Source organism: Amblyraja radiata, chromosome 21 (assembly GCF_010909765.2).
Source record: "Amblyraja radiata isolate CabotCenter1 chromosome 21, sAmbRad1.1.pri, whole genome shotgun sequence".
In the NCBI taxonomy this organism is placed as follows: domain Eukaryota; kingdom Metazoa; phylum Chordata; class Chondrichthyes; order Rajiformes; family Rajidae; genus Amblyraja; species Amblyraja radiata.
The window spans coordinates 42596898-42614893 of NC_045976.1; the positions used below are offsets into that span (position 1 = coordinate 42596898).

The 17996-nt window shown below is 46.9% G+C and overlaps 1 protein-coding gene across 3 annotated transcripts in view; it reads left to right on the plus strand.

The window, feature by feature from the left end:
* The first annotated feature begins 2413 nt into the window (after window positions 1-2413).
* Window positions 2414-17996, plus strand: part of mcm10 (minichromosome maintenance 10 replication initiation factor) — a 48084-nt gene continuing 32501 nt past the window's right edge. The window contains exons 1-9 of one of the 3 annotated variants that reach the window (XM_033040198.1): window positions 2414-2622; window positions 5194-5243; window positions 7112-7441; window positions 8382-8507; window positions 10426-10548; window positions 11166-11337; window positions 13966-14131; window positions 15895-16059; window positions 17232-17348. In XM_033040198.1, coding sequence (XP_032896089.1) covers window positions 5237-5243; window positions 7112-7441; window positions 8382-8507; window positions 10426-10548; window positions 11166-11337; window positions 13966-14131; window positions 15895-16059; window positions 17232-17348 — 1206 coding nt within the window. In that variant the 5' untranslated portion in view covers window positions 2414-2622; window positions 5194-5236. Of the gene's footprint in view, window positions 2623-3484; window positions 3508-5193; window positions 5244-7111; window positions 7442-8381; window positions 8508-10425; window positions 10549-11165; window positions 11338-13965; window positions 14132-15894; window positions 16060-17231; window positions 17349-17996 lie in introns of those variants that run through there. The other 2 variants (XM_033040196.1, XM_033040197.1) reach the window with 2 other exon arrangements.

Below are 17996 nucleotides of genomic sequence, written 5' to 3' on the forward strand. Positions count from 1 at the left end.
AATTGAAGGTAGACACAAAATGCTGGAGTAACTCAGCAGGACAGGCAGCATCTCTGGGCAGAAGAAATGGGTGACAATAGGTGCAGGAGTAGGCCATTTGGCCCTTTGAGCCAGCACCGCCATTCAATGTGATCATGGCTGATCATCCCCAATCAGTACCCCTTTCCTGCCTTCTCCCCATATCCCTTGATTCCTTTAGCCCAAAGAGCTGTACCTAACTTTCTTGAAAACATCCAATAAATTGCCTCCACTGCCTTCTGTGGCAGAGAGTTCCACAGATTCACAATTCTCTGGGTGACAAAAAAAGGCCTCATCTCAGTCCTAAATGTCCTACCCCTTATTCTTAAACTGTGACCCCTGGTTCTGGACTCCACCAACATGGGGAACATTTTCGTGCATCTAGCCTGTCCAATCTCTTAAGAATTTTATATGTTTCTATAAGATATCCTCTCATCCTTCTAAATCCCAGTGAATACATGCCCAGTCGACCCATTCTTTCATCATATGTCAGCCCCGCCATCCCAGGAATTAACCTGGTGGAAACCAAAGATTATAGCTCTATGATCTTTGGTGGAACCTACGCTGCACTCACTCAATAGCAAGAATGTCCTTCCTCGAAAGATAGACAAAACACGCTGGAGTAACTCAGCGGGACAGGCAGCATCTCTGGAGAAAAAGGAATTCTTCAGACCTTCCTTAAATTAGGAGACCAAATATCCTTCCTTAAATTAAGAGACCAAAATTGCACACAATACTCCATGTGCCGTGTCACCAGAGACCTGCACAACGGCAGAAGGGCCTCCTTGCTCCTAAACTCAAATCCTCTTGCAATGAAGGGCAACATCATGCCATTATTAGCTTTCTTCACTGCCTGCTGTACCTGCCTGCATGCTTACTATCATGCAAGAGACACAGTGGTTCAAAGGTTTCTTATTAGTCACATACACCTAGGTGTAGTGAAATGCTTGTTGCCAATGCAGCACATAAAACAAGAATACAAACAATACAATACAATTTATTGTCATTTGAGCCTCAGTGAGGCTCAAACGAAATTCTGTTTCCACAGCCATACAAACAGACAATTTCCAGACATACACACAATTTAATTCACACAAACATCCATCACAGTGGACCCACTGTGATGGAAGGCAAAGTCTTTTCTCTCCCCTGTTCTCCATGTCTCTCCCGATGTCCAAGCCCCAGGCGGGCGATGATAAGTCCCACGGCCATTTTAGGCCGTGCCGGGCGATGTACGGCCCCGCTCCCGGTCTAAATGTCACGAAGTTGGAGCCCCCGGCGGGCGCTGGAATGTCCCACGGCCATGAAGCCACGCCGGGCGATGTACGACCCTGCTCCGGGTCGTCCCAGCCCCGCGACACGGGCTGGAGAAACATGACAATAATAAAGAACTTTAACATAAAAAACATGACAATAATAAAGAACTTTATCATAAAAAACATGACAATAATAAAGAACTTTAACATAAAAAACATGACAATAATAAAGAACTTTAACATAAAAAAAAATCCCCCCGCAATGATTCCCATGACTGTGGGGGAAGTCAGTGGGGTCTGAAACCGGAGAAACCTCCTGGCTGCTAAACTCAAATCCCAAAAGTCAACATTGTGCAGCTTGCAACCCAGCAGCGCCTGTGGTCAGGATCAAAGATCCTGTAGCGGAGCAAGATAGGCCACTCCTGCGAAATGCAATGGGCTGACGTGTAGTAGCTACGGAGGGGATCCTGGGCATTTTTCTCCGCCCATTTTAGTAACCGGAACCTACCCGGCCCGACTCGCAGTGTAATCAACGTCAAGTCAAGTCAAGTTTATTCGTCACGTACACATACGAGATGTGCAGTGAAATGAAAAGTGGCAATGCTCGCGGACTTTGTGCAAAAAGACAAACAAACAAACTATAATAATAATAATAATAATAATAACTTTATTTATAAAGCACTTTAAACAACTGCAGTTGCCACAAAGTGCTGTACATGAGAACTCATGGACAAAAAGCTATTACAAACAGTTAAAAACCATTAAAAACTGTAAAACGAAGGACTATAAAAAACACACTAAAAATTAAAAGACATTAAAAGCACTAAGAACAGGAGCAATTTATAAACACAATCATAAACACACACATATTCTTTTACATATTAAATATTGGAAGGAAAAACGTTCAGTTGCGGGGGAACAGTTTGTGTGTGTGTGTGATATAGGGTTAGATTCACACTTCTGTTAATTCTTGTCTATAGGATCTTTGGTCAGGATCGAACCCGCGACCCCCGCACCGCCGCGCCACAGCGCCCCCTCGCGGCCGCCCTCAGCTTGTTGTAGAGGGGGGGGGAGGGGCTGGCGTGAGGACCCCGGCTCGGCTGCCCCGCCGTGTGCCGGCACCAAGGGGGGAATTACAACAACTCGCAGCTCACGATCAAGTTGGGGGTTTTTTTTCCCACCTTCGTATTTTTTTTCCTGGCCCTTTCTCTCGCTTCCCCGGCGGCGGCAGCGAGACCGAGTCACCCCCCCCCCCCACCCCCACCCCGTGCAGTGGCGACAGGCGGGAGGAGGTCAGAGGGTAGCGGGGTCCTGGCGCGGGTTGGCGGCAAATTGGAGGCGACTGGAGGTGAGGGGGGGGGGGAGGGGGAGGGGGTTTATTTATCAAAATATTCATGATAACATTATAATAACGAGTAATAATGATGTTGAAGACAAAGTGCTTTATAGGGGAAAACATTAGATTACCATAGGTCCCTTTAAAATAACATATGGGGGAGAGAGGAGGGGAGGAGAGGGAGAGAGGGGAGGGAGAGGAGGAGAGGGGGGAGAGAGGGGGAGTTGGGGGAGAGAGGGGGAGTTGGGGGGGGAGAGGGGGAGTTGGGGGGGAGAGGGGGAGTTGGGGGGGAGGAGGTGGAGGGGAGGAGAGAGGGGGAGAGGGGGGGGAGAGGAGGGAGAGAGGGGAGAGGGAGAGGGGGGAAGAGGGAGAGACAGAGTCACGGGTTAACAAGGGGAGGGGGAGAAACATTGATGGAAGGAGACGGATGGGAAGGAAGGGAGAGATTGAGAAAGCAGGGGGGGTTTAGGGAGAGGAAGAGAAGGGCAGGGAGAGAGAGTGAGTGAGTGTGATGGGAGAGAGAAGGGGGGGGGGGGTGAGTGATGGAGAGGGAAAAGGGGGAGGGAAGGAGATAGACCAGGGGAGGGAGAGAAGAACAGAGATGGGGGAGAGAGGGAAAGTGGGAGAGACAGGGATAGATAGGGAAGGGAGAGAAGGGGGGAGGGAGTGAGGGAGTGAAGGAAGGGGTGAAAGGGAGGGAGGGAGGGGAGAGGGATTGATGGAAAGAGATGGAGAGAGATAGGGAAGTGGAGGGTAAACATGGTGATAGGCGGAGGGAGTGAGAGGATGGATGGATAAATGAATGAGGGAAGGTGGGACAGGGAGGTGGTGTGAGTGAGGGTGGGGTGGGAGAGAGGGGGCTCTGGATTGCACTGTCGGAGTGTGGGATGTGATGGGGTGAGTGTGGGGTGTTTTTGGTTCCATTTTATTCACAATTGCTTAGATAATGTAACAGCCATGCCCACAAGGTCAGGTCAATATTCAAGCGTGGACAGATGTGGCAAGACGGGGTGGTACGGTGGCGCAGCAGATAGAGTCGCGGCCTCACAGCGCCACAGAACCTGATTCCATCCTGACCTCGGGTGCTGTCTGTGACCGCAATGGTTTTCTCCGGGTGCTCTGGTTTCCTCCCACATCCCAAAGACATCCTGGTTTGTAGTTTAATTGGCCCTCTGTAAATTGCCCCTTGCTCCGTAGTGTGTTGGCAGTGGATGAGAAAGTCTTGTAGACATACAACATGGAAACAGATCCTTTGGTTCAACTCGTCCAACATGCCCCATCTACACCAGTCCCCTCTGTCGGCATTTGCCCATAACACTCTAAACATTTCCTATGCATGTAACTGTCCAAATGTCTTTTAAATGCTGTTATAGTACGTGCCTCAACTACCTCCTCTGGCAGCTCGTTCCACATACCCACCACCCTCTGTGAAAAAATTGCCCCTCCAGTTCCTGCTAAATCTTTCTCCTCTCTTCTCAAACTTATAGTGCTCTCCATAATTGGGACAAAGACAAGTCATTTATTTATTTGCCTCTGTAATCCACAATTTGAGATTTGTAATAGAAAAAAATCAAATGTGGTTAAAGTGCACATTGTCAGATTTTAATAAAGGCCATTTTTATACATTTTGGTTTCACCATGTAGAAATTACAGCAATGTTTATACATAGTCCCCCCCCCATTTCAGGGCACCATAATGTTTGGGACACAGCAATGTCATGTAAATGAAAGTAGTCATGTTTAGTATTTTGTTGCATATCCTTTGCATGCAATGACTGCTCGAAGTCTGCGATTCATGGACATCGCCAGTTGCTGGGTGTCTTCTCTGGTGATGCTCTGGGTGTCTTCTCTGTATTGCAGCCATCTTTAGCTTCTGCTTGCTTTGAGGGCTTGTCCCCTTCAGTTTTCTCTTCAACATATAAAAGGCATGCTTAATTGGGTTAAGATCAGGTGATTGACTTGGCCACTCAAGAATTGACAATTTTTTAGCTTTGTAAATGACTACTTTCATTTACATGACATTGCTGTGTCCCAAACATTATTGTGCCCTGAAATGGGGGACTATGTATAAACACAGCTGTAATTTCTACATGGTGAATCCAAAATGTATAAAAATGGCCTTTATTAAAACCTGACAATGTGTACTTTAACCACATGTGATTTTTTCTACTACAAATCTCAGATTGCGGAATACAGAGGCAAATAAATAAATGATGGGTCTTTGTCCCAAACATTATGTATGTCCTCTGGTTCTTGATTCTCCTACTCTGGGTAAAAGACTCTGTTCACCCTGTCAAATACATATAATGAATGAAGTGAGAATGATCACAGACAGAGAAAGAAGGATAAAAAGACACAAAACATTGCTGAGGAAGGAAGAGGGAAAAATGGAGAAAAAAATGATCACCTGAAATTTCAGATAGTCTATATCTTCAGTGAGCAGAGAGTAAATTCTGTTATTTATGGATTTGTCTAATAAGAGAGAACGTGTTCTAAATTAAGTAGATGATTGGAAATGTAAACAGAATAGCTCCGTTTATTCAACATTTGGATTTATTGTTAGTGCTACAATCATATATTTCAGCTCAAGACATTTTCTGAAGAATCATTAATCATATTGTTACACCATGGAAGGTAAGAGAATTTCATTTGCTTTCTAGTATTGAAAATATGTTTGTGGTTCTTTTAAAATAAATTTAATATTTAATATCTTTACCAAAATCTTTATAGTTTGAGGATTATTTAGGTTCATTCTTGTCACGTGTACCGAGGTACAGTAGAAAGCTTTGTTCTGCACAGATTATTCTGCGCATAAATACAACCAGGCCAAACTCCAGTCCAACAGGTAGAGTAAAGGGGGAGATACAGAGTGCAGAATATAGTTCTCAGCATTGTAGCGCATCAGTTCCACAGACAAAGTCCAATGTCCGCAATGGGGTAGAGGTGAATCGGACAGCACCCTAGCTTATGGAAGGGCCGTTCAGAAGCCTGATAACAGAGGGGAAGAAGCTGTTCCTGAGTCTGGTGGTGCGCGCTTTCAAGCTTCTGTACCTTCTGCCGGACAGGAACGGGGAGAAGAAGGAATGACTGGGGTGGGACAGGGACAATTCTTTGATTATGTCTGCTGCTTTCCCGAGGCAGCGTGAAGTGTAGATGGAGTCAATGGTGGGGAGTGTGGTGTGTGTGATGGACTGGGCTACATCTACAATGGTGGGGAGTGTGGTCTGTGTGATGGACTGGGCTACATCTACAATGGTGGGGAGTGTGGTGTGTGTGATGGACTGGGCTACATCTACAATGGTGGGGAGTGTGGTGTGTGTGATGGACTGGGCTACATCTACAATGGTGGGGAGTGTGGTGTGTGTGATGGACTGGGCAACATCTGGGGGCGCTGCAGTGGCTGCGCCTGTCAGCAGCGCGTTAGTCTTTTCAATTTTTAGTATGTTTTAAAGTTTGTTTTAATGTTCCTTTGTGTGTTTTGTGTGGGGGGTGGTGAGGGGGAAACAGCCCGGGATCCCTCGTGGGGGACCCGGGGGAAGAAGAAGCCATCACGGCCGGCCCGCGGCCAACTTCTACCGCGGGTGCGGCATGGACTTACCATCACCCCTGGAGGGGAGCTTCGACCACCGGCCCTGCGGTCTGCGGTGCTTCTGGCTGCGGCGCGGCGGGAACCTTAAATCTTCGACCGCCGGCCTGCGGCCTACATCAACCTGAAGCCGCGGTCTCCGGTGGGGAAGAGCCGATCCTGGACTTACCTTGACTTTGACTTTGTCCCTTACCATCTGGACGCCCGCAGCAACGGCTGCGGAGGGTGGAGGTCCTGACCACGGGGGGAAATGGAGGAGGTCTGGCCAAGTTCTGTGCCTTCCACCACAGTGATGAATGCTGTGGTGGATGTTTGTGTTACATTTTTATTGTGGTTGTGTGTTCTTTATTATTGTACCGCTGCTGACAACCCAAATACCACCGACCCTGGTTGTGTGGCAAATAAATTGTATCAATCAACCAATCAATCATCTACAATGGTGGGGAGTGTGGTGTGTGTGATGGACTAGGCCACATCTACAATGGTGGGGAGTGTGGTGTGTGTGATGGACTAGGCCACATCTACAATGGTGGGGAGTGTGGTGTGTGTGATGGACTGGGCTACATCTACAATGGTGGGGAGTGTGGTGTGTGTGATGGACTAGGCCACATCTACAATGGTGGGGAGTGTGGTGTGTGTGATGGACTAGGCCACATCTACAATGGTGGGGAGTGTGGTCTGTGTGATGGACTGGGCTACATCTACAATGGTGGGGAGTGTGGTCTGTGTGATGGACTGGGCTACATCTACAATGGTGGGGAGTGTGGTGTGTGTGATGGACTAGGCCACATCTACAATGGTGGGGAGTGTGGTCTGTGTGATGGACTAGGCCACATCTACAATGGTGGGGAGTGTAGTCTAGTTTGAAGGTAATGTCGCGATGCATTCTGATGGACATTGTTCTCATTGTTGATAGACAACGATGACCTGGATTTATTAGCGTCGCTTTTGGAAGAGCAAGAGGGGGAGGAGACGACGGCTGATGGTGCAGGAGGGTCGCGGGATGAACAGGGCGTGGAGAGATCGCTGGTGGAGGAGGATGACCGGTGGGATGAACTGTTTGACAAGGAGGAAGAGGATGATGTGCAGGCCAAGGAAATCGCTGCTCTCTTTGGCGATGTGGATGATTTGGAGGAAGAAGAGGACGAGGAGGAGAGGAGTAAAATGGATGCATCAGGAATAAAAGAAGCTCCAGCTCCAATTCCTAGTCAGAAGACATCAACAAAGTCAAAGCTAGAACTTGAAGGTACTTTCATATTTAATGGTCTGTTTTATTATGTCTTGCTGTTTATCAGTGAAATGACAGGACTGTATTACACAGGCAGATGTCACGATGAGACTGGGTAAATCACAGAGTGCTGGAGTAACTCAGTGGGTCAGGCAGCATCTGTGGAGAACATGGATAGGTGACGTTTCACCTATCCACGATGACACAAAGCTGGGGGGCAGTGTTAGCTGTGAGGAGGATGCTAGGAGGCTGCAAGGTGACTTGGATAGGCTGGGTGAGTGGGCAAATGCATGGCAGATGCAGTATAATGTGGATAAATGTGAGGTTATTCACTTTGGTGGCAAAAACAGGAAAGTAGACTATTATCTGAATGGTGGTCGATTAGGAAAAGGGGAGATGCAACGAGACCTGGGTTTCATGGTACATCAGTCATTGAAAGTAGGCATGCAGGTGCAGCAGGCAGTGAAGAAAGCGAATGGTATGTTAGCATTCATAGCGAAAGGATTTGAGTATAGGAGCAGGGAGGTTCTACTGCAGTTGTACAGGGTCTTGGTGAGACAGTACCCATAGTCAGGATTGAACCCGGGTCTCTGGCGCTGTGAGGCAGCAACACTGCCGCTGTGCCGTTGCAAGGCTCAGGCAGCATCTGTGGAGGGAAATGAACCGATGGTGTTTCGGGTCAGGACTGGATTTTCTTAATAATGATGAAGGATCTGAAGAAGGGTCGCAAGTTGAAACGTCGTCTATCCATTTGCCTCCACAGACGCTGCCTGACATTCTGAGTTCCTCCAGCATTTTGTGCTTTGCTCTAGAGTCCAGCATCTGCAGTTCTAGGTGTCTCCATTTACCGATACATTATTATTTCCCGAGAGGTGGGGCAGATGAGAGCAGATGATCCCACTCTAAGCTTGTGTGATGTCTAATTCTTCCTCCTGCAACTTAGTATTTATCTTCACAGAGGAACTTGAACGGATGAAGGAGCAGATGGAAAGATTACAGCAGCAGTTGACCAAGGCTGCAGATGGGCCAAATTCCACTGGCAGTTCTGCAAAAGACATACCTCACAACAAGCTGAAGGCACTGGGTATGGCTTAACTTCCTGGTGAGAGCTGAGGGAAGCAGTCTGATTTAGTGAGTGCTTCTTGTAGAGGGATCTTCACCATGTATTATAACTGTCTGCAGACAATAGGTGCAGAATTAGGCCATTCGGCCCTTTATAGAAACATAGAAAATAGGTGCAAGAGTAGGCCATTCGGCCCTTTGAGCCAGCACCGCCATTCATTGTGATCATGGCTGATCATCCACATTCAGTACCCCGTTCCTGCCTGTTCCCCATATCCCCTGACTCCGCTATCTTTAAGATCTCTCTCTTGAAAGCATCCAGAGAACCGGCCTCCACCACCCTGAGAATTCAATGCACCTTTATTCCAGGCATTGGTGTGCTTTCATGCGAGGAATTTGTTTATTTTCTCATGATTTACTGGTTCACAGTACTTGTTGGGCGATGTTTTAAAGATGATTTTTTATTATTTTTTGGCTGGAAACTAATATTGCTGGAGTTTGCATGTTTGTCCTGTACGTTTCTGGACGGTACTCCAGTTTCCTCCCATATCCCAAAGATGTGCAGGTTAGGACGGCACAGTGGTAGAGTTGTTACTTTATAGCGCTAGAGATCCAGGTTTGATCCTGACTGTGGGTGCTGTCTGTACGGAGTTTGCACGTTCTCCCTGTGACCCCGTGGGTTTTCTCCGGGTGCTCCGGTTTCCTCCCACACTCCAAAGACGTGCAGGTTTGAATGTTAATTGGCTTCTGGAAATTGTCCCTCGTGTGTAGGATGGAACCAGTGAACAAGGGTGAACAAGGGAGGAGGACTGGCTGAACTTTGTGCCTTCCACCACAGTGAAGAATGCTGTGGTGGATGTTTGTGTTAAATCATATTGTGTATTGTGTTCTTTTTAAGTGTATCACTGCTGGCAAATTCGTTTCACTGCACCTTCGGGAGAAGGCAGGAACGGGGTACTGATTGGGGATGATCAGCCATGTTCACATTGAATGGCGGTGCTGGCTCGAAGGGCCGAAGGGCCTACTCCTGAACCTATTGTCTATTGACTGTCCATTTCCCTCCTCAGCTGCTGCCTGACCTGTATTTTGTGTCCTTTTTGGTAACCCAGCATCTGTGTTTTTTTGTGTCTCGAATTCCTCCAGCTCTTTGTGTCTCGAATTCCTCCAGCTCTTTGTGTCTTGAATTCCTCCAGCTCTTTGTATCTCTCAGTTCCTCCGATACATTGTCCCTTTTGGCAAATCGGAATCTGCAGTTTCCTGTGTCTGGAATTCCTCCAACAGTTTATTTTTACTTCAGACCCTGCACCTGCTAACTTTTGTGTTTCAATAAAATTAGTTTGGCTTCATCATTGGAGATTGGATATGGAGATAGACAGACCCTTGATTGCTACGGGTGTCAGGTGTTATGGGGAGGAGGCAGGAAAATGGAGTTGAGAGGGAAAGAGAGATCAGCCATGATTGAAGGGCAGAGTAGACTTGATGGGCCGAATGGCCTAATTCTGCTCCTATGACATGAACTTATATAGCAGAAAATGTGGCCAGAGTGAGTCCCACCGTAAATTGGAGGAGCAGCACTTCATATTTCGCTTGGGTAGTCTACACCCCAGCGGTGTGAACATTGACTTCTCCAATTTCAGGTAGTCCTTGCTTCCTCCTTCCCCTCCCCTTCCCAGCTCTCCCTCAACCCACTGTCTCCGCTTCTTCCTTTCTTCTTCCCGCCCCCCTCTCCACCCCCACATCAGTCTGAAGAAGGGTCTCGATCCAAAACGTCACCTATTCCTTCGCTCCAAAGATGCTGCCTCACCCGCTGAGCTTCTCCAGCATTTTTGTCTACCTAGCAGGAAAATGCTTTTGATCTGATCTTGCTTTTTTCCCCCTCACGGTACCAATAATAATTTTTGGTTTCCTAAACTTTTTGTTCCCACCATGTGCTAAAACAGGTAAAGGGAAATTCTCTTCACGAAACGTAACGAAAAATCGATCTCGGCTGTCGTCTAGTCCGAAATGTAATGTGTTGGAACGTAAGCTGCATAAAACCCCCGAACCTACGAAAACACCAACAGGTAATAAATCAATTGCTGCTCGGTTATTGACCATGTTTACATACAAATATATGGGAATGCGTAGTCAAGGTCAATTTTATTCGTCACATGCTCTTGAAGGTGCAGTGAAATGAATTTGGCAGCAGCGATACACTTAAAAAGAACACAAAATACACAATAGAATCTAACAAAAACATCCACCACTGCATTCTTCACTGTGGTAGAAGACAATAAAGTTCAGCCAGTCCTCCTCCTTGTTCACCCGTGGTCGGGGCCATGAACCCTCCGTAGTCACCGCTACGGATGGCCCAATGTATAGTTGAAGGCTCATCCCTAATCAGTACCCCGTTCCTGCCTTCTCCCCATATCCCCTGACTCCGTCTGCTATCTTTAAGAGCCCTATCTAGCTCTCTCTTGAAAGTATCCAGAGAACCGGCCTCCACCGCCCTCTGAGGCAGAGAATTCCACAGACTCACAACTCTCTGTGTGAAGAAGTGTTTTCTCGTCTCCGTTCTAAATGGCTTACTCCTTATTCTTTCGACTTCCAGTTCAAAACACATTAAAAAGCAACTACTTTATAAGCAAGAAGTGAGTATTTATTACGTTTTGTGTAATGTGTTTCTTAATTTCATGGACAGAGAGGAGCCCTCAAACACCTGCTGGGATTAAGCAGCCGCAACATCTTCAGAACAAACCCAACCCGACACATCGGAACCTTCCTGCAACAATAAGTGCTAACGAAAAGCCAGGAACCTCACGAGCTACAAATGCTGTCATATCTGTGGATAAATTCTCTGGCTTGAGGTTGAGGTACAGTAATCCGGTGCTCTGTTCACCGTTTTCTATAAAAACAATTTTTTTAAAGATGTTCCTTCTATATTGGAAGGTTTCGGTTTCTTAGCCTATCATAGAAACAAGGAGCTGGTTTACAGCAACAACAAAAAAAGACGCAACGTGCTGGAGTAACTCGTCAGGTCAGGTGCATTCTCTGGAGAACAGGTGACGCTTCGGGTCGAGACCCTTCTTCATACATCAGAGGAGGGGGGAATGGAGAAGAAATCTTAAAAAGGGGAAGGCAAGAGAAAACGTGGCAGGTAATAGGAGAGGGAGAGGGGGGTGGGGGGGGGGGGGATTTTGACAGGCAGATGGTCACCCATTCCTTCTCTCCAGAGATGCTGCCTGTCCCGCTGAGTTACTCCAGCATTTTGTGTCTATCACCGTTTGCTTTTGTGTGTGGTGTTTTGTGCAAACAATTATAGGCGCACTGTCTGTCAAATGTACTCCCTCTCCCCAACCTTCCCCCTTCCACTCCACAAGGGGCTGAAGATGCAGGAATCTGGAGCATAAAATAAACTATTCTCACTTACCGACATTACACATCGCACCATCTTCCACCTTATTGCCCATTCTGTTAAACTACTTAATTTCTATTGATAGACTCTTTCTATCTTGACTGTTTCCTTCTGCACCAGGCCGTTTTTCATCCCGTTTCCAGGTGGTTTTGTGATAATATATATTTAATTTCATGTCATAGTAGCAGAATTAGGCCATTCAGCCCATAGCTTCTATATTGTCATTCAATATATCTATCCTTCCCTCTCAACCCCATTCTCCTGCCTTCTCCTCATAACCTTTGACACCCGTACTAATCAATCATCATCATCATCGATGAAACCATCAACGGGCACGGTGCCTTACAATACCACGTACGACAGTGATCGCAACTTCTACTGAAGTGTGGATGGCCGTTGGCTCGCTAGGAGCTCATCCGCCCTTTGACAGGTCTTGTTTTTGGTCTTGCTGGGGGTCCACAGCCCCCTCTTCACCTGGCAAACCAGGTGGGGGAGATGGTTTAGTCGCCGACTATCCGACCATGGAGCAGGTTGCGAGGGATTACATGGTACCCGTGGCGGGGGGGGGGGGGTATCTTTCACCGACCTGACCTTATAAAGACGTACAGGTTTGTAGGTTAGGTACACAAAATTGCTGGGGAAACTCAGCGGGTGCAGCAGCATCTATGGAGCGAAGGAAATAGGCGACGTCACGTCGCCTATTTCCTTCGCTCCATAGATGCTGCTGCACCCGCTGAGTTTCCCCAGCAATTTTGTGTACCTTCGATATTCCAGCATCTGCAGTTCCTTTTTGAACAGGTTTGTAGGTTAATTCGCTTTGGTAAAAATCAAGAGCCTATCAACCTCCAATTTAAAAATACCCACTGACTTGGTCTCCACAGCCGTCTGTGGCAATTAATTCCACAGATTCACCACCCTCTGACTCCTCATCTACTTTCTAAAAAATATTAAATAAGTTTTGACAGTTCTTTGTACACTCACCAGATGGAGCACTATGTTCAGCACTTCATGTGCATGTAATATCCACTTCATGATGCACTGCATTTCATGTATCGTCAATACATTTGTTTTGACCTGATTAGCATTGTAGAAAGAGGCCAGCGGGCTCAGGAGAGCATCTCAAGATAATCAAGTTTAGTTCAAAATTGATTGTGTTGCTGCACCCTGAACCATTCCCGTTGGTGGGTTAAAGAGAAAACTAAATTGTGAAAACTCCAGGTGCTGGAAATCTAAAACAGAAACAGAAAATGTCAGGCCGCATCTGTGGGAATCGTGGGGCGGCACGGTGGCGCAGCAGTAGAGTTGTTGCCACACAGCGCCACAGACCCGGGTTCGTTCCGGGTGCTGCCTGTACGGAGTTTGTACGTTCTCCCTGTGACTATGTGGGTTTTCTATGGGTGCTCCGGTTTCCTCCCACATCCTAAAGACGTACAGGTTTGTAGGTTAATTTGCTTTGGTAAAATTTGTAAATTGTCCCAAGAGTGTAGGATAGTGCTAGTGTACAGGGCATATCTGTGAATCAGTACCCATTCCTGCCTTCTCCCCATATCCCCTGACTCTGCTATCTTTAAAAGCCCTATCTAGCTTTCTCTTGAAAGTATCCAGAGAACCGGCCTCTACCAAGGCAGAGATTTCCACACTCACAATTCTCTGTGAGAAAAAGTGTTTCCTCGTCTCCGTTCTAAATAGCTTACCCCTTATTCTTAAACTGTGGTCCCTGGTTCTGGACTCCCCCAACATCGGGAGCATGTTTCCTGCCTCTAGCTTGTCCAAACCCTTAATAATCTTATATGTTTCAATAAGATAACCTTTCATCCTTCTAAATTCCAGAGTATACAAGCCCAACCGTTCCATTCTCTCAGCATATGACAGTCCTGTCATCCCGGGAATTAACCTGGTGAACCTACGCTGCACTCCCTCAATAGCAAGAATGTCCTTCCTCAAATTAGGGGACCAAAACAGCACACAATATTCCAGGTGGGGTCTCACTAGGTCCCTATACAACTGCAGAAGGACCTCTTTGCTCCTATACTCGACTCCTCTTGTTATACTGCATTTTAAGCTCCAAATGCTTCTCTCCCACCAGAAATCCCATTGTTTCGTCAACAGAGATGGAGAGAAAGATGCAAGGACGGAAACTGGTTCGTCTCTCCCAGGTCCACTCACAGGTTGCAAACGAGAAGCTGGAGGATGCAAACTGGGTGACCTTTGGGGTGATCGTTAAGAAAATCACGCCACAGAGCTCCAATAATGTAGGTTCAACATCTGAAGATGATTCTGTATTTGGAGATTTGTTTACCTTTTGTGATTTGCTTCGAGGTTACAGACCTTCATTGTTTTTGTTCAATTTTATTCTCATTGAATTGTAATTATGGTTGATAACATTCTTAAGATTTCAATTTCTAAGGGATTGCAATTTGTTGTCTTGTTTCTGCTAAATGTGCAGGGTTAATGTTTTACTATTCATTTCACTGGAATAGAATTTCAAAAGCAGGGCACCACATACATAAGTCACTAGATCACATGTAGATACAAGGAGTATACAAGGAGATACAAGGTGGCTCACCAGTAGAGTTGCTGCCTCACAGCTCCAGAGGCCTGGGTCCGATCCTGACTACAGGTGCTGTCTGTACGGAGTTTGTATGTTCTCTACGTGACCGAGTGGGTTTTCTCCGGGTGCTCAGATTTCCTCCCCACATTCTAAAGAGACGTACAGATTTGTAGGTTCGGTAAAATTGTAAATTGTCCCTAGTGTGCAGGATAGTGTGCAGGGTGATCGCTGGTCGGCGTGGGCTGAAGGGCCTGTTTCTGCCCTGTGTCTTTAAAACTAAAAGATGAGTTGATATGTAAAGGGCCTGTCCCACTTGGCCGTCATTCGCGCGCCATTTACGCGACCTACTAGCGTGTGGGTAGTGCGGGACGGGCGCATGGAGTGGTGTGGAGGAAGGTGGACTTTGTCCTGAACTAAATCTTCGCGCGCCTCCGGCCAGTCGCGTAACTGACGGCTAAAGTGGGACAGGCCCAAGACCCTGGCGCGGCGCAAAGTCTCACCTCCAACAGCAGCAGTAGCAGGCAAACGATCGCCGAGCTCGACCTGGGGCCCACGGCCGTTGTGGTTCCGGATCCGCCCCCACTCCTACTCCCAGAGCGGGGCCAAGCCGATTGGAGATAGACACAAAATGCTGGAGTAACTCAGCGGGACCGGCAATGGGTGAAGTTTCGGGTCGAGACCCTTCTTCAGACTGAAGAAGAGTCTCGACCTGAAACATCATCCATTCCTTCTCTCCAGAGATGCTGCCGGTCCCACTGAGTTACTCCTGCAATTTGTGTCTATTTTCAAATGACGTCACTCGCTCCAGACAGCTGTGCGGACGCATGATGACACGCACGACTGTCACGCGACAGTCACTACCGGCCTTTCCCGTAAATGACGGCCCAAGTGGGACAGGCCCTTAAGTAACTGCAGCTCTCAACCACACTCGCCACTGTTAAAAGCTTATCTAAGTTTACTTTATCAACTCTCTTATTGTCTTTCACCGCTGAGTGCTGGCCTCAGCTTATCGCTGAATGTTAGTTCTGACACAAGTGAAGTTGAATTTATTTTCAAATACGGTAAGGTACAGGCACAATAAAGATCTTGCTTGAAGCAGCATCACAGGCAGGTTGACTCGGACAACACAAGTCTGAAGAAGGGTCTCGACCCGCAATTTCACCCATTCCTTCCCGCCAGAGATGCTGCCTGTCCCGCTGAGTTACTCCAGCATTTTGTGTCTTTACACAAAAATATCAATTAGTGTAGTTTTACTCTGGCGCTGTGAAGCAGCAAATCTCCCGCTCCACCTCTGCATTAATGGACAAGACACTGAAAAAAGATTGCAAAAAAAAAGGCATTGATGTTAAAATACACATTTAGAAAATTAGTCTGTGGTACTTTTTGTAGCTGGCTTCCCTGGATGTGAAATTACATTTCTGCAACAGAGTTACATTTCTGCAAGGTGGATCTTTGTTGTTTCAGGGTAAAACGTTCAGCATATGGAATTTAAGTGACCTGCGCAGCAGTGACCATTTGTCACTCTTCCTCTTTGGAAACGTCCACAAAGAGCATTGGAAAACTGACACAGGAACTGTCATCGGCCTACTAAATGCCAATCCTATGAAACCCAAGGAAGGATCCGATGAGGTGGGTAATTAGAACGTTCCTCAGTGAGATCAAGAGTCAAGAGAGTAGGAGCAAAATTAGGCTATTTGGCCCATCAAGTCGACTCCAACATTCAATCATGGCTGATCTATCTTTCCCCTCAACCCCATTCTCCTGTCTTCGCCCCATAACCCTTGATACCCACACTAATCAAGTTTGGTCATAATCAGGACAATGCTAATGTATGGGGTGATCAGTGGTCGGAGCGGACTTGGAAGGCTGAAGGGTGTGTTTCCGCACTGTATCTCTAAATTCTAATAGTCTAACTAGGTTTAGGGTGAAATGGGTGGTTAAAGACATGGACTCGATGGGCTAAAGGGCCTATTTCTGTGCTCTAATCTTTTTCTATCCTATGAGGTATATTTTGATCCTTCGCTCCATAGATGCTTTCCGGGTCTCGACCCGAAACGTCACCTATTCCTTCTCTCCAAAAGATGCTGCCTCACCCGCTGAGTTTCTCCAGCATTTTTGTCTACCTTCGATTTACCTGTTGGTGTTAGTGGTTACTATATCAGAAGCACTAAAGGAACTATAGTGGTAGCTATGGCTTTTGATTTCATACATTTTCAACATATTAGTCATTGATTATTTGGTCGCAGACACTATCACAGCATTTAAAAAATATTTGGACAGGTACCTGGATATGACAGGATTAGAGGGATATGGGCGAAACTCAGGCAGGTGGGACTAGAGTAGATGGGACATGTTGGTCAGCGTGGACAAGTTGGGCCGAAGGGCCTGTTTCCACGGCGTAGGACCCTATGGTCAAGTTATCGGGTATTTATTGAAGGTAGACAAAAATGCTGGAGAAACTCAGCGGGTGAGGCAGCATCTATGGAGCGAAGGAATAGGCGACGTTTCGGGTCGAGACCCAGAAGGGTCTCGACCCGAAACGTCACTTATTCCTTCGCTCTATAGATGCTTTCCGGGTCTCGACCCGAAACGTCACCTATTCCTTCTCTCCATAGATGCTACCTCACCCGCTGAGTTTCTCCAGCATTTTTGTCTACCTTCGATTTTTCCAGCATCTGCAGTTCTTTCTTAAACAGGGGGTATTTATCGATGTAATTTGTGAGTGTTCTTTAAGTTAGGCAGCTTGAGTTTATTTAAATACCTTAAGCTTGCTTTATTTTACCAGGTGTTTTGTGTTCTAGGTTTCAGTATCTGTTGACCACCCTCAGAAAATCCTGGTCATGGGTGAAGCATTGGACATGGGCATCTGCCATGCTAGAAAGAAGAACGGAGATCCCTGCACCCAAATAGTGAACTTGGTGAGTTCATTTTGGCAAAAGAAAAATGATTAATCGGCATTATCAAAGACTTGCCCACACTTCTCCCCGCTCCCGTCCGGCAGAAGGTACAGAAGCTTGAAAGAGCGCACCACCAGACTCAGGAACAGCTTCTTCCCCTCTGTTATCAGGCTTCCGAATGGCCCTTCCATAAGCCAGGGTACTGTCCGATACAGTGGAAGTGGTGGAGGCAGGTTTGATTTTATCATTTAAAAATAAATTGGATAGGTATATGGACGGGAAAGGAATGGAGGGCTATGGTCTGAGTGCAGGTAGATGGGACTAGGTGAGAGTAAGTGTTCGGCACGGACTAGAAGGGCCGAGATGGCCTGTTTCCGTGCTGTAATGGTTATATGGTCCGATTCACCTCTACCCCATTGCGGACATTGGACTTTGTCTCTGGAACTGATCTATCTTTCCCTCTCAACCTCAGTCTCCTGCCTTCTCCCCGTAACCTTTTACACCCCTACTAATGAAAAATCTACCAAGTGTTTGAAACCACTTTCAAAATACCCAAAGATGCCCTCCACAGCCGTTTGTGGGAATGAATTCCATAGATTCACCACCAGTTTGTACCTTCTCCCTGTGAATGAGTGGGTTTTCACCAGGTGCTGCAGTTTTCTCCCACAT